Below are 14,296 nucleotides of genomic sequence, written 5' to 3'. Positions count from 1 at the left end.
GATTGGAGTTGTAGCTCATTGTAATATCTACGGTGCTGGAAATATATGAAATGAAGGAATGATGACTACACAGCACAATCAACAGAAGTCACCTCATGTGCTGCTTGGCTGCAGCCTAGGAACCCAATAAAAATTTGACTGTGGTCTTTATAAAATGTGGTGTTTTTTATTCTTGTGGCATTTCTACTGGTGGTGTAATGAAACAGAAAAGCTGTGAGTCTAACAGTATTAGGTGATTTCTTTTCTTAGGGTTTTGGGCATTTTACTTATTTTTTTTTTTATTAGCTAGAAATAAGTTTCTTTAGTAAACACCCAGGCACTTAGCAAAGAGAAAAAGGAAAGGTTGTCAAATGTCTTTGAGATCCTTCATCTGCCTAATAATAGCAGATATAGCACAGAGATGCTGTGTCTCCCTGCTAGATAAATACCCAACTGGCTTTCTCTGGTGGCTGCTTAGAGTGTCTTCATTCAGGGGAGGACAGGTATACTGTGTGATTAAAATGATAATGGAGTTTAAAGACCACATGCCAGCTATTCTTTACTCACTGGAGGTGGTACTTCTTACCATGCTACCACCTACCCCAGCAGCATTTTCCAACATAAAATATTCTAACAAAATCCAGGCATGCTAGAGAAAGATGACTTTGATAAAATCATAGAATAGTTTGGATTGGAAAGGACCATGAAGGTCATCTAGTTCAACCCCCCCCCTGCAATGAGCAGGGACATAAGTGCAGTGAATGATTTGATATTGTACAATACAAGTTATCAATGATACAATACGCTTGATTCCTAGGCCAGTAAAGACTGGAAAAAGAAGCTGCTAGACCTGTACTAGGGAGCAAAAATCTTAAGGTCAAATGAAACATAGCATTGTAGATGCTTTTAAGATTTTCATTGTTTTCATTAGTCCTACATGAAAGAAAAAGCATTTTTCGGTAATAACTAGGCAGTTAAAAAAAATTAACAAAAGAAATATTTGGGAAATGCCTTAAATTAAAACTGGAGCTTACCCGGCCAATAGGTGACTATTCTTAAATGTTACCTATTTTTATTTTTTTTTTATTTGTTGTCAGAGATAAGGATTTAAATACTATTGCCACTGATAGTTCTCGTGGCAACAAAGCAGATATTCATGTTCAAGTACCCCTCATGGTCCAGACATGGCCTGAGACTTCTAGCAGCTCTCATCCAAAATTTCCTTGATGCATGTAGACGCTTAGTTTTAAGTCCGCCTTGCCTTACATGCTGGGGTTGGGTTTTTCTTGGAGTGACAGACTCAACAGTGAGATGAATAACTAATTCTATGGGACAGTGTAAAGGGTGATAAAAAGGCAGAGAGATGGATGAGAAATGTTGACATTCTCTAGCTTAAAAAAAAAAAAAAGTAGAGCAGGCTTGCATGATAGCAGAGGTAAGTATGCAGTCACACACCTCATATGATTGTGTGTGTGTGTGTATCTTTATCTTTTGTGATAAGCACAAATCACTGGGGAAACACGCCCTGAAGTCTTACTGGAAAGCTGGAAGACCATATGCTTCAGGAAGGATATATCCTTGAGAGTACTGGCCTGGACAGTGAGGGTGCAGCAGGGAAGTACCGGCATCTCTAACAGGGTGCTTTATTTCTACTTCATATTTTGTTGGAAAAGTATAAAAAAGAAAGGGGCAAAGGCTAGCTGATGAAAATGTAGTGAAGAGAGGCACGAGAGTTTCCCTAGACAACTTTTCTGTTCTTTATAAAATCCTACGATTTATCCTTACAATTAAATACCAGTAATGAAATGACACTTAAGGATGAAATGATTAATTGAAATTTTAGAGGAGCTTGAGGCTTTAGAAAGTTCAGCTTTTCAAAGAAGGGAGTTAAGATTCTGATTGGGAAATTCAAGCCATTATACGATTACACGTGAATGCTCAAATCTAACAAATATATTAGTATGTTTTTTCCCCCGCAGTCCTCATTTTCTGCTCAAATTAAATTAACTGTTGAGAATAACTTGCTGAGAGGGACAGGATTTTGTTTTCTTGGAAGTAGATATGAAAACCAAGATCCCTTTTCTCTCCTTCTGTACATGTGAAAGATTAGCAGATCAGCTCACTCGCTGCTTTCCAGTAAGAACAAACACTTCATTTAAAGCAAGTGGCTGTGATGCTCCTGTTTGTTTATGACTTGGTGATGGTAACAGCAGTCTGTAAGTCACTATTAGCATTTTAACATCTTCTATGGAAATTCCAGAAATATTTAATTTGTTCATTTAGTATATAAAAGCTGTTATTGCTGAGTATAGTGTGTTGAATATAATTCTTGCTCACACATTAGGTATATCAATTTACCATTTCTCTTCTATTTTTTTCATGTAAATTTAGCTATATTCATAATCACCAGTGTGGTTTGAGCACAGGACTGGGTTGTAATTATTTGTATTTTTATATATTTATGTAACTTTAGAACTGTCTTCTGTTCTCTTTTTCTTTCTCTGATATGTCTCCATAAATCCTAGCACAGTGGGATGTAACTGTAGTCTCTTACAGCTGCAAAAACCTGAAGTATTATTGAAATGCCACTTTAACGAAAATGATCCTTTTCCATTTTTGAGCTGCTGAGTGTAGTTATGGAAGTTGGAGGAATAAAAAGTGTTACATGAAATAACTGACATTACAAAGGATTTCTCTCTTTTTTTTTTTTTTAATTTCACTTAAAAATTTCTGTATTTTTGACTATTCAGGTGTATTCCTGCAGCACAGGATGTGTTTGTGTCTGTTATAGTCTGGTGTTAGTGATCTGATATTGAAAGCATAACCTGTAATGTGAAAAAGTACGCCGTGTGTCTGTAAATGCAGAGTTTCACTCAGACATCAAAGATTTGTTGTGAAACGAGAAGGACAAGTGCTGGACAGGACAACTGAGGAAAACTTATGCTTGGGAGCCACAGAATAGTCCTCTAGCAAGAACTGCTTATGTTTAGGGAAGCAATCTGTACCGAGAGGTGAGAAGACCCCCAGGAATCCCTCTCTTGCCTGTGCGCTGTGCTAGCACCTTGACTCCTCATGCACATTGCTGAAATGTTACTGAGGACAGGGTGGATGGAGGAAAAGTTCTAAGTATAAGGAAAACTGCCAACAGGAAATAGCAACTGTATCTTTGTTAGATTTTTCTTTGTGTGTGTGTGTATAATCCAGTTGTCAAAAATGTTCCCTTTTACTGGTCTGAAAGCCAAAATATAAGCTCAGCATGCTTAATATTTTTAGAACATTGGCACTGATGCTTCCTAAACAATAGGTGACAAAGGGACCTTGGAGAACATCGTGTGTTTGGGAAGTCTAAATCTTTCTGGAAAAGATGTCTGAATCCTTCAGCCTGGCAGGAAAAAAAAAAAAATCTCTTGCCCTTGTGATTTGTTGTTCCTGCCCTTCTGTACAAAGCAAGTAAAACTGTACTCACCCTTGCCTCAGCTGAATAGGCAGACCTACTATAACATCCATGTCGGACAGAATATTTTGTGCATGGAAATCAAAATGTTGCTTGTTTTCTCCTCAGTTGCACATTTGGCCATCACAGCCAGTGTTAAGTAGTGTTAAGATTAAGTTTATTGCTTATTGAGTCTCTGTTCAATACCTCACGCTTCCCTGTTAAGTATCTGGTATTAGCAACTGCTGGAAATATGATGCAGACTAAATGGACCATCTATTTACTTATGCAATGGCCTTACGGCGTTAGTGGTTTTTTTATGGTGTCGTTTGGTTTGGGGGGGTTCTTCCAAATCCAAGCAACAATCTTTGTACTAAATAAACTCTCTTCACTTCCCCTTGTATAAACTGCTTGAATAAACCATGGAGTACCCTTATATGAGGGCTTCCCTGCAGGTAAAAAGGAAGACATGACATTTGAAGCCACAGGAAAAAGTGGAAACTCAAATCTCTACAGATATTCCAGACAGTCTTTGAAACATTAAAACAATTTTTATTACAGAGATTAGTTTACATTACACTCATTTATTAAAACCTAAGGACATCTTTATAAAAACTACAGTATATAAAGACAAGAGCAGTGCAATAGCAGTGTAAAACACATTTTTGGTTTGCTTGGCAATCACTTTAGAAAGACAACATGATTCATAATATGAAGTTAGAGAATGCTGCAAAAAAAATAGGACAGGATTAGATCAAAAACTAGATTAGCAAATCACTGGACACTGGCACGTATTGATTTTAAACATCGAGTGTTATGTAAATGGTATTCTTGTCAATGTATTAATAAAGAATGAGAAATTACTGCAACCCTGGAATTGCTAGTTAGCTTACTTAGCCTAAAATTTGACAGCTGACTATTCAAATAGACTATTTTGCTGTATATATTATCTTCTTAGTGATTTACTATATATGTAAAAGGAGGACTAGAAGAAATGCCTGTCTTATACAAGAGAATTTTCAAGGCTGAGAAAAGATGTTTACTCCTGCTGAGTGGGTAGGTTTTGTTTTAGTCGCTTTACTTCTCATACACCATCACTGGTGGAGAGACAGAACTGACTTTACAAAAAAATCACTTTGACATCGCTTCTTCAACTGGACAGTCCTCTTATAGAAATTACAGTCATAATAAAACTATTAAAACCAGTTATCTAAAATAGCTGCTACAATATGCTGAAGTATACATATAGAGGCCAGATTGTTTTCACTCTGTGTTTTTGTAAGATCAATAACCAGGCACGAAAGATGGTTAATTACAACACTAAATCCTGCACAAGCTTTATAACTTATCTTTTTTATGTCCTATCTTACACACAGCAATTACTAAGAAGTTGGACACTCAGTTCCCAGTAAAACTGAAGACAGAAAATGAATTGGACAAGGAAGAAGGCTTCTGGAGCACGAAGGTCATGAATAGCCACTGAAGGCAGTCAGCTGCCATTGCTAAACACAGTGTACAAGGTAATGATACGCTTCGGTAAATGTTAACTTTCTGTCCTCTACTTTTCCAAACTATATCAGGATGGACAAAGAGGAAAATATATTTCTTTTAGTCTTTTCTTTTAGAGAGATATTGTGTTTGAACCAGCCTCTTTCTGCAGAAACAACTGAGGAATTCATTGCAATTTATCTTGTTTACCATAATTCTGACTAGGTGAACGCAGAGGTATATCAGAGCACTGCTACATAGATGGTTGAGACGCTCAGCTAACTGTCTAGCCAGTGCTCTTCTACAATATCCCAAATGCTAAGGGAGAAGGGCTGAAAGTGATGGTGGTAGCAAAACGTGTGGTGTACTATTTAGCTTTAGTTTAAGGCCCAGTGAGCATTAGTCTTATTCAGTCTTACACTCTGCTACACTTGAGAGGCTATCAGATGATTATAACAATCCAATTGATGAACACTTGTTCATCAGCTACACGAATTTATCCATAAATAAATTGATAGGCAAAATCAGAAATTTAGCCAGAGAGTATCTGTTTTATATTAACTGGCTCTGTAAAGAAAATAAAAGAAACAACCAAACAAACAAATAAAAAGCACAGCAATTACAAGGTATACATGTACCAGAAGTAAAGCATAAAACTGCTCATTAATAACGCACAATTCCCAAAGGGAAAAAAACCCTTACAAAATACAGTAAGTCACACAAACCAGTATCTAATACAAATTCCTTCATGAACATAAGCCTTTTACAAAGCTCTCTGCAGTGGTCATCACCTCACAATGAAAGTAGGTGCTGGTAGAAGGTAAAGGGAACAAACAATTACTGCAAAGCACCAAGGTAAGACTGATTGCTGTAGATATGTACTTTGTTGGGTGTCTACAGGGTTTATGGATCTTGGAGCCAGTGTGGGAGTCTGGAGAAGACACAATGCTGGCAGAGGCATGGATGTGCTACCAGGTAGTTGTGTTCCTTTGCTTTTCTTGAAAGCAGGCATTCCCTTACATCTCATAGGATCAGCTCTCCCACTGCCAGAAGCTCCGACCCTGCTGAAGCTCCCAACATCAAGGAGAGTGTGGTTTGGACTATCTGCCAGTAACTGCAAGCTACTTACTGCAAGCTATGCTGCAGATCCTTTTTGTTCCCTGCTGAAGTGATTTGAATGGTTCTGCAATGGTCTGACGAAATGTCCTTTTTAGAAAACTAGAATCTCTTAGGTTTAGTGTGAATCAAAGTTTAAAAAAATACTGGCTCCATTCTATTTGAAATGTTGTGTTTCCCTCAATGTAAAACACCCCAGTAGTACTGCGGCAGCTCTGTTATGGCAACTCTACAGGCCGAGTTGCATGCAGAGCTTCTGTGAAGCGAGAGGATAGGCCAGGCCTTATGCTTACCTAGAACAGGATGGAGTCTAATGCCTGCAGGGTGACACTCCTATCTGTGGCATTTGGATTCTTTCTTGTTAGCTGTTGCCTGCCCTTACTTAGTGATACTTGGCATTTTTTACGAGTTGGTTTGAAGAGAAAAGGAATAATCATATTGGTATCGTACTAAGACTGGGCCTTCTTTGAAGACTGGACAGTCCTATGCTCTCCAGCCTTGTTGGTTCCCGTAGCATCATTTATTTCTCAGTGACTTTAGTTATGTGCCATTATGCATTCTGGTAGCTGTGAATTAGCTCACACCACTCAGTAGTCTTATCCCTTTTGAGTTCAACAGAAGAATAAAATGTGCTCAAATCAAAGAGGTACAAAATGAAATCTTGATTGTTCATTGACAAAGTGTTCTTCATGTTGGTTATACAGTGTAATATATTGTTATTTTAAAGTTATTCGGATTTGCAGGATGAAATAATAGGCATGAAGGATTAATTTGGCATTAGCATGGCTTTGAGTTGACTTTTAGATGAACTCCTCTGTTAGTTGTTGTTGCCAGGTTCTCCACGTATATATCTTAGATGACTGAGTTTCACAGGATTTGCTCATGTAATTGATACCGTATGATTTTAAAATAAACCTGTCATGTGGAAAATTAAGTCAAGTTATTGTAACCTAGCGGCCAAGTATTTCACATAATTCTGTGGTAGCATCATTGCTCTTCTGGCTTGCAAACAAATTCTTACATTGAAGGGTAAACTCTGAAGCCAGTTGGTGGCTGTGGGAATTGGATTATTGCCTTGTAAAGTAGAGGGACAATGGTATTGCTTTTGAAATAACAGAGTGTATTGATTCTATTCTGTTTATCTTTCAGGTTCAAGGAGTTTGGGGCTGGAATGGGACATCTATGATGCTTCTTGATAAAACTCTCCTCTTCAGGAAAGTGTGTGAAACTGAAGCCAAGTTGTGCTCAGATGTTTGATGTCCTAGCAGGACCTTTGCCAATGATCTTAAAATGTGCACTGAAGTTGAAATGATTGCTACCCTGCAATTAGACTAGAAGAATGGGCTTTACTTACCTTGTAATGCATATGACATGACAATAGGCATAACAGTGACAGGTATTGCCAGCATCTACTCTATTGTAAGAAAAGATTTACCAGAGAACTTTGTAAAAAGTCACATTCAATATTCTGACACTTAGATTAGGCTCAAATGGCAATAGATGGATGGGGAGGCAAAGAAAAGTTATCTAACAAAAGTTTGTCTCGTGATCTTTTTCCATCTTTGTGTGGGTTTACCAGAGCAACTTAATTTTCTTCCTCTTGAGCATTTTCTCAAATTTGACGCTTCCTTGCAGAGATAATATAGTCACTCTAGAATTAAAATATTGCTTACAGACTACCTTCTTCTGGAGACTCTATATTGTTTGCCTATAGAAGTTGTCTGAACAGTGTTTCTCTTCAGGTGACTTGCTCAATCTTCCTCTTGTAGTCCTTCTCTCTCCTGCTTATCCATAATTTTTTTCAATTCTTGTCATTTGGTTGATTTTCTTGAAAGTTGCTCCTTGAAGTCTGATCTTACCTCTCCCATCTTGAGGCACATCAATATAAATTTCTGGAAGACATAAACCACAAAAGTTCCCATAATGTTTCATAAGCACACAACATCAAAGTATTTTCTGTAAAGAAAAACTTATAGTTTTTTCAGTTTGTGGGTTTAATTTGAGGGTGCAGGAAAGAGGAAGAAAAAGCATGACAACAAAGAAGAGGTGTTAGGAGGCCTCTGCCTTTCCTGATTAGCTTTATTTGGCCTAGTATGATTTTGAGTGATATGTATTTGAGTTGTACTCTCCTTCTCTTTTTTCTATACAGACAGACTAAGAGGCTAATCTTGTTTCTTCCTGTTCGTATTAAATTGGTCCTGGCCCTGCAAAACATTAATCACGCATTAGGTTTGCAAAATCAGATTTCACCCCACATCCCTCTTTCTGCATGTATGCCAATGTACCCATTCCACATTGTTGTGTTGTCTGCTGCCTGTGAGATGAAAAGATCAAATACTTGCCTGAAAATGTGAAAGAGGAAATGCAAAGAACGGCTATTGTTCAATTTCCTTGGACAGCTGTTTACATGAGTAAAGTATGCCTGTGACCATACAGTAAACACCTTTATCAAAGGGCATTGCATTTTCCACTGCTGTTGTTACCAAGGTATGCATCGGACCAAGCACATGCTGCTTACTCTAGCCCCTATTCCTTTCATATGATGAGAAAATGCACTTATATTTCCACATATGCAAATAAGTAAATATTATATTCATCTGTTTTTCTCAAAGAAGTGTTGTAGGTTTTCTTCAGTTTTGCTTGCAGTGCTTCCTAGACATAAAAAATGCTTTAAATCTGGCCATCTTCACCTTCTGCAGAGTGTGTGTATGTCAAGGCTATGTGATCTGTCAATATGTGAAATATGGGGGAGAGTGGGTAAACTGGCTGAAAGCCCAACTAGGGAAAGTTTTGAGGTAGACCAAGACTAGTAATCATCATAATCAATTAAAGCAATGCATCTGTTTGCTCAGGCAGGCAAGCATAACAGTATGAATACAAGCTGTTAGAGGCATAATTTGGTATCCTATTAGCCACAATACTTTATTTACTTCGCCCACCAGACAGAGTACTTTGCATAGTGGGTATTCCCAAGTCTACATGCTATGTTATACACATTGCATGCCATTAATGTACAAAATATAAATAAACATCCGGTTCGGACAGCAGAATATCTGTGGGAAACAGCATGTTTAAGGACATCTAGTGTTTATCCATCAAATCTATTCAGTATATGAGTCTTGAGTCTCAAATTTTGCATCAGCATAACTCCGTTGAAATTGCAGTGGTGAATCTTCTCAGAACTGCACAGTCATGTAGGCAGCCACTTGAGCTGTTTGAGCTGTTGCTCAAGTGTATTAGCTTAATTCAGACTTAGGAATTTCTCCTAGTACTGCTATCCAGGGAGGACCTCTGAGCAGAAATATGCAATTATCTCCTAACTACCTCTGAGGATTGAAGTCTTCACCCCAAATTCCATCAAATAAAGCCTATGTCAAAGTTTGACAGTTAATTGCTTTCTAATAATCAATAGCCTGAGCAGCTTTATTCACGTTAGAATGACAAAAAACCTACTTTGTGTTGTTTCATTCTGTCACTGTCCTTTTTTGATGTTTGTACAAACAGATACTAACAAAACATGAAAACTCGTCTCTTCAAACAAGTTGTTTGTATCTAGAAGAGTATCCCTGAGACTTAGTTATAAATAAAAAATATAAAGGAAGAGACAAACTGAAAAATATGAGCACATACTATGGCTTAGAGCCACTTACATTCTTCACAGCACCTTCAGTTATTTCTTTTCAGTTTTCTGTAGAGCTCTATGTGTGCTTTAGCTCAGATAAAATGCTTTACTAATCTACAATCTGCATAATTTAAATGGCTAGATTGTTCAAAAAGAAGTGGCTTCTTTTATTTATTTATATATTTAAAAATAAATGTTTAGAGATAGAGCAAGTAGGGCAGGCATTTGTGTGCTCCAGGACAGAATGCAATTTAAAACGGGTCAGACCCATCAGTCACGTTTTTCTTTTCCTATACCTAAGAGTCCCAAAGTTGCTCTTGGCCAGATCCTTATTCCAAGGTTAATGTAAAAATCAAGAGTGTCACCAAAGTGGTGTAAAATGAGAGTTCCCGGATTCAGAGACTATAGGAAAGTTTATGAATATTTGTATGCAGCATAGAAGACAAAATGTCACTCATGCAAGTAGTTTCAATTCCCTGCCAGTTCCCTTAATGTGTGTATAAAGCTATGGGAGAATGAATGGGAGAATATGAACAGCAGTGCCAACAACACAAATCACACTCAGCTCTGAAAGCCTCTTATATCAAGTATGAAATACTCAGCCTGCGTTTTCTGAGCTCCAGACTGAGCCTGGTGCTGAACCAATAGCTTCTGCCTGAAACCAAACACTGACAGGACAGATACCAGGCTAAAAGATCCTCTAGTGAAAAGTGAAGAAGGATGTGTGATTGACTGATTGATGGCTGGACCAGTGAAGTTGAGAGGTACTGCTTCAGATCCTTTAGTAATAGTAGGATCACTGACAATACTTGCATTTTCCTAAGAAAGATAAATGTTAATTTCCAAGTGCAGTTAGCCGGAGTATTATATCCCAGCCTTCCAACACAGTGTGCTTGGCAATAGAAACCCTATATTTGTCACTTCTGGTCACTTCTACAAGATTTAAATATATTTACAGCTGAAGCGTGTGCTCTGGAGGTGGTTCAGGTTGCTCATACTCACTAGCAAAGGTTATTGTCATTGCCATTGCTGCTCTACCTGACCACTCACTGAACAGCACCCAGTCAAGCTGCATTGATTTTCCTTGCCTGGCAAGGAAGTAGCTAACTAAAAGATTGCTTCCACTTCCACAGCAATAACTTTGCATGGTGGCTTAGACTCACTGGAAAAAAATGGCATCCATTAATAATGAAGCGATGATTCAGAGCCTCTGGAGACCAAACATTTTTTCAGGGACTTTTGTAATTTTCTGACAAATTAACAGCTGCTGCATTCACCATTCTAGGGCCTCTTGCTAAGTTAGTGTTCACATAAAAGCACTATCAATCACAACAGTTTCTTCAAACCTGAAATAACAAAGCAGATGTTCTCTGCAAAAGTCCATATCATGCTCTGGCATAAAATTGTATTACACTGATCTAAGCAGACCTGCACTGGCCTGTGCCTGCTGAGATTCTGATGCAATGCCTTCAGATCTGTTCATGCTGGGAGTGGAAGAAAAGCTTTCACTCTCTGTTCATAGGAAGAGCTTGGATACCAGGCTAACAAACACCCTTCTGTAATAAGACAATCTTGGTAGATACACTGATTATTACAGGCAATAGAAATGTCCTTCCCCATAAATGGAAGGACAAGGGAGGAAAAAATACAATGCAATAGATTTTGAAAAAAGCCTCAGGAAATTGAAAGGACAGGATCTGAGAAATGAATTGCAGGACAAGCACCAAATGAAAAGCCATTCAGTTGTATAAATGTATTACAAACCAGAAAGAAATAAAACCTAATCTAATCCCTTTGTCCATGGGGTCTGCCAAAGATCAGGGAAATAATTTTCATATCTTGGCTTTTATGCACTCCTGTGGCTACATTACACATAGTATATATTACTATACCCAAAACATATGCTGAAAGGCTAATTGGGTTACCAAGTCTAATTCTCAGAAGTCATGAATTGCCATAATGAATGCTGCTGGGGAAATCTCAGTTTGGCTCTCTTGTTTCTGTGAAAGAAAGCAGGAGGTCTCAAACATTTTAGGTGAGGCTCATTATCTTCTTTTTCTTTGGGAGAAAATAAAAGCAGCTAAGAATAAAAGCAGAAAAGAAAAGCAGCTAAGAAAATAAAAGCAGCTAAGATTGTTTCCGATGCAAGGAAAACTTCAATAGCAACTAAAATTTGCATCAGGTTGGCTCAGTACTCAAAGGGTTGAATGTTTTGGGTTTTTCAATTGACTATGAGTGTTTCAACATTAAGCACTGGCATTGGATGCTGCCATCTTGCCATAAAGGAGCAATGGTTTAGCCCCTATTTTCATCCCCAGGCTGAGTGACCTTTTACTGGGTTACATCGCCTTTGACACAGCACAAATTCTCCACTGGTCTAGCTGTGAAATGAGGCCAGATGAGAGGAACTGCCTTAAATGATGGTAAATCTAGCAAATCTAAATGACGGACTGCATGAGGCCAGATGAGAGGACTGCCTTAAATGACGGCAAATCAATTTTGTCACATCTATTATGTAAAATGACCACCACTTCGCTAATGTTTCCAAAATAGCTGGCTCAGGGAAGGCAGACAACTGGTGCCACAGAACTCAGACACATTTTCAACACAAAAACCAGACTCTGAATTTTCAACTCAAATGTTATTCCTACCTAGCTGACAATTTTGCAAAGGTGGAGAAAAATGTCAAAATATGTTTGAAAGCAAATACCTCAGGAATATATTAGAGATTAAATAGAATAAATGTGCAATACATGCCAGATTCATCAGAGTTAAGAAATCACTTCCTGCAGACCTAAGAAAAGAAAGAGGAAATAAATTATATGTGTCAAGAAAAAAAAAATCAGCCCTGGTTGAGGGGACATATGACTAGGGCCAACTGAGAGAATCCCTTTGCTAAATACTCAGAAATGTCTGAGATGTTTCTATCCATCAGTAGTCAAGAAACACCATGGGACTTCATAACAGACCCATAAGCCTCAGCGAGGCCTGGGACAGATGGGCTTGTTGCATTTTGATCATAATCTGTGGGGATGTTTTGGAGGAGTTCCTATCTGAGTACAGGCACCAGCTGTATTAAGCTAGTGGTCTGCAACTTGCCTAGTGCAGGTGTGAACGGCAACTACAAAGGTTCCTACATGCTCTGGAGTAACCACAGTGGAGAACTGTGAACCTCAGCTTGTGTGAGTCATGGATCTGGAGTGTAGCATTAAAGTGCTCAGGAGATTAAGCACTTCCCTGTTGGTTCAAGAGATTTCCTCAGCAGGATTTCTCTGCTGTACTACTCTTTTGGAGGACATAACCTACCATTTTCCTATCATCACTTGTAAATCTCTATCCTTATTTAAAAGCAGCAAGCAAAAGATAGGTTGGTTGCAACAGTGAGTGGAAGAACATGCATTTACCTCATGTCTTCTGGAAAGATGAGACCTACTTACAACTTTTCTGCAACATACTCTAAGCAGTGCTGGGATGTGCTAGGTACTTCATCACACACAAGGCTGTCAGGAACAAAAGTTTTTGTTAGGATGGGATAAAGATTATATTAAATTTATAGTAGTCCTACTGAAGCTCCAGAAAGCCTACTTTCTCTAATTCATGCTGGACAAGCCACTATAATGTAGTAGGGAGGAAGAAACCATTTGGATTATAGCAGTTGCTTTGGATTTTGCTTACAACAACGCATTTGCTCATGCTGCAATGTATTAGCATAAGTACAATGGTGTACTCTGAGAGAAACAAGTCAGACATAAGGTATGAATGGGACAAAGTCAAAAGTGCGGTGAAATAGGTCCTAGCTACCAGTCACTGGAAATCGGGTTGCACGTTACCTGTCAGACTGTTATTCTCCCTTGTACCTGGGAAAGAGAGGTGGGGAAATAGGCCATTGCACTTTAAAAGCATGATTGCCCATCTGTGTTGTGGAAGCTAATTACTACCCAAAGTCTTAATATGTTACAAAAGTGAATGTTGTCAGCTGTCTTAGATATTGGAGTACTGCAGCAATGTACTCAAAAGTAGCAATGACTGTTTACAATGCTTGAGAAAGGGTTACTATCAAAAAATTCAAATGCACAAATCATAAAGCAGAGAAACTTTAAAGATATTTTCATTTTAATAACATTATGAGTGTTGGTAAATCTGGCTTTTAAATTGCTTGCTCCATTTCTTAAGAATCTCACCTATTTTATTGTGAATTAAGCTTGCATAACTCCCATAAGGACTGGGGATATAAAACAAAACTGCACTTCACATCACTGCTGACAGCTGCTCAGTAGCTTTCATAGAATCATAGAACTGTTTGGGTTGGAAGAGAACTTAAAGACCATCTATTCCAACCTCCATGCCATAAGCAGTGACACTTACCACTAGATGAATTTGCACAAAGCCTCATCCATCCTGTCCATGAACACATTCGGGGATGGGGCATCCACAAGTTTCCTGAGCATCCTGTTCAGGCACCTCATCACCCTCACAGTAAAAACCCAAATCTTCCTAGTATCTAATCTAACTCTATCCTCTTTTAGCTTAGAACTGTTACCCCTTGTCCTGTCACTGCACTTCCTGATAAAAAGACCCTCCCCAACCTTTCCTGTAGGCTCCCTTTAAATACTGGAAGGCTGCTTAGAAACCTTCTCTTCTCTAGGCTAAAGAAGCTC

The 14,296-nt window shown here is 38.3% G+C and overlaps 1 protein-coding gene across 12 annotated transcripts in view; it reads right to left on the bottom strand.

Annotated features, from left to right (window-relative positions):
* Window positions 1-3,943: 3,943 nt before the first annotated feature.
* SHISAL1 (shisa like 1) overlaps window positions 3,944-14,296 on the bottom strand; it is a 71,863-nt gene continuing 61,510 nt past the window's right edge. For 5 of the 12 annotated variants that reach the window (XR_008451004.1, XR_008451005.1, XM_054073108.1 and 2 more), the window contains one exon: window positions 3,944-7,908. Coding sequence is in view for 8 of the 12 variants with exons in the window: in XM_054073096.1 (XP_053929071.1) it covers window positions 7,896-7,908 (13 nt within the window). In the remaining 4 variants the exon portion in view is untranslated. Of the gene's footprint in view, window positions 7,909-12,348; window positions 12,433-13,042; window positions 13,139-14,296 lie in introns of those variants that run through there. The other 7 variants (XM_054073039.1, XM_054073046.1, XM_054073065.1 and 4 more) reach the window with 5 other exon arrangements.

Source organism: Cuculus canorus, chromosome 1, assembly GCF_017976375.1.
Source record: "Cuculus canorus isolate bCucCan1 chromosome 1, bCucCan1.pri, whole genome shotgun sequence".
NCBI classification, from domain to species: Eukaryota; Metazoa; Chordata; class Aves; order Cuculiformes; family Cuculidae; genus Cuculus; species Cuculus canorus.
The sequence above is the reverse complement of the archived record's forward strand: the minus strand, read 5'-3'. Positions and strand labels throughout refer to the sequence as shown.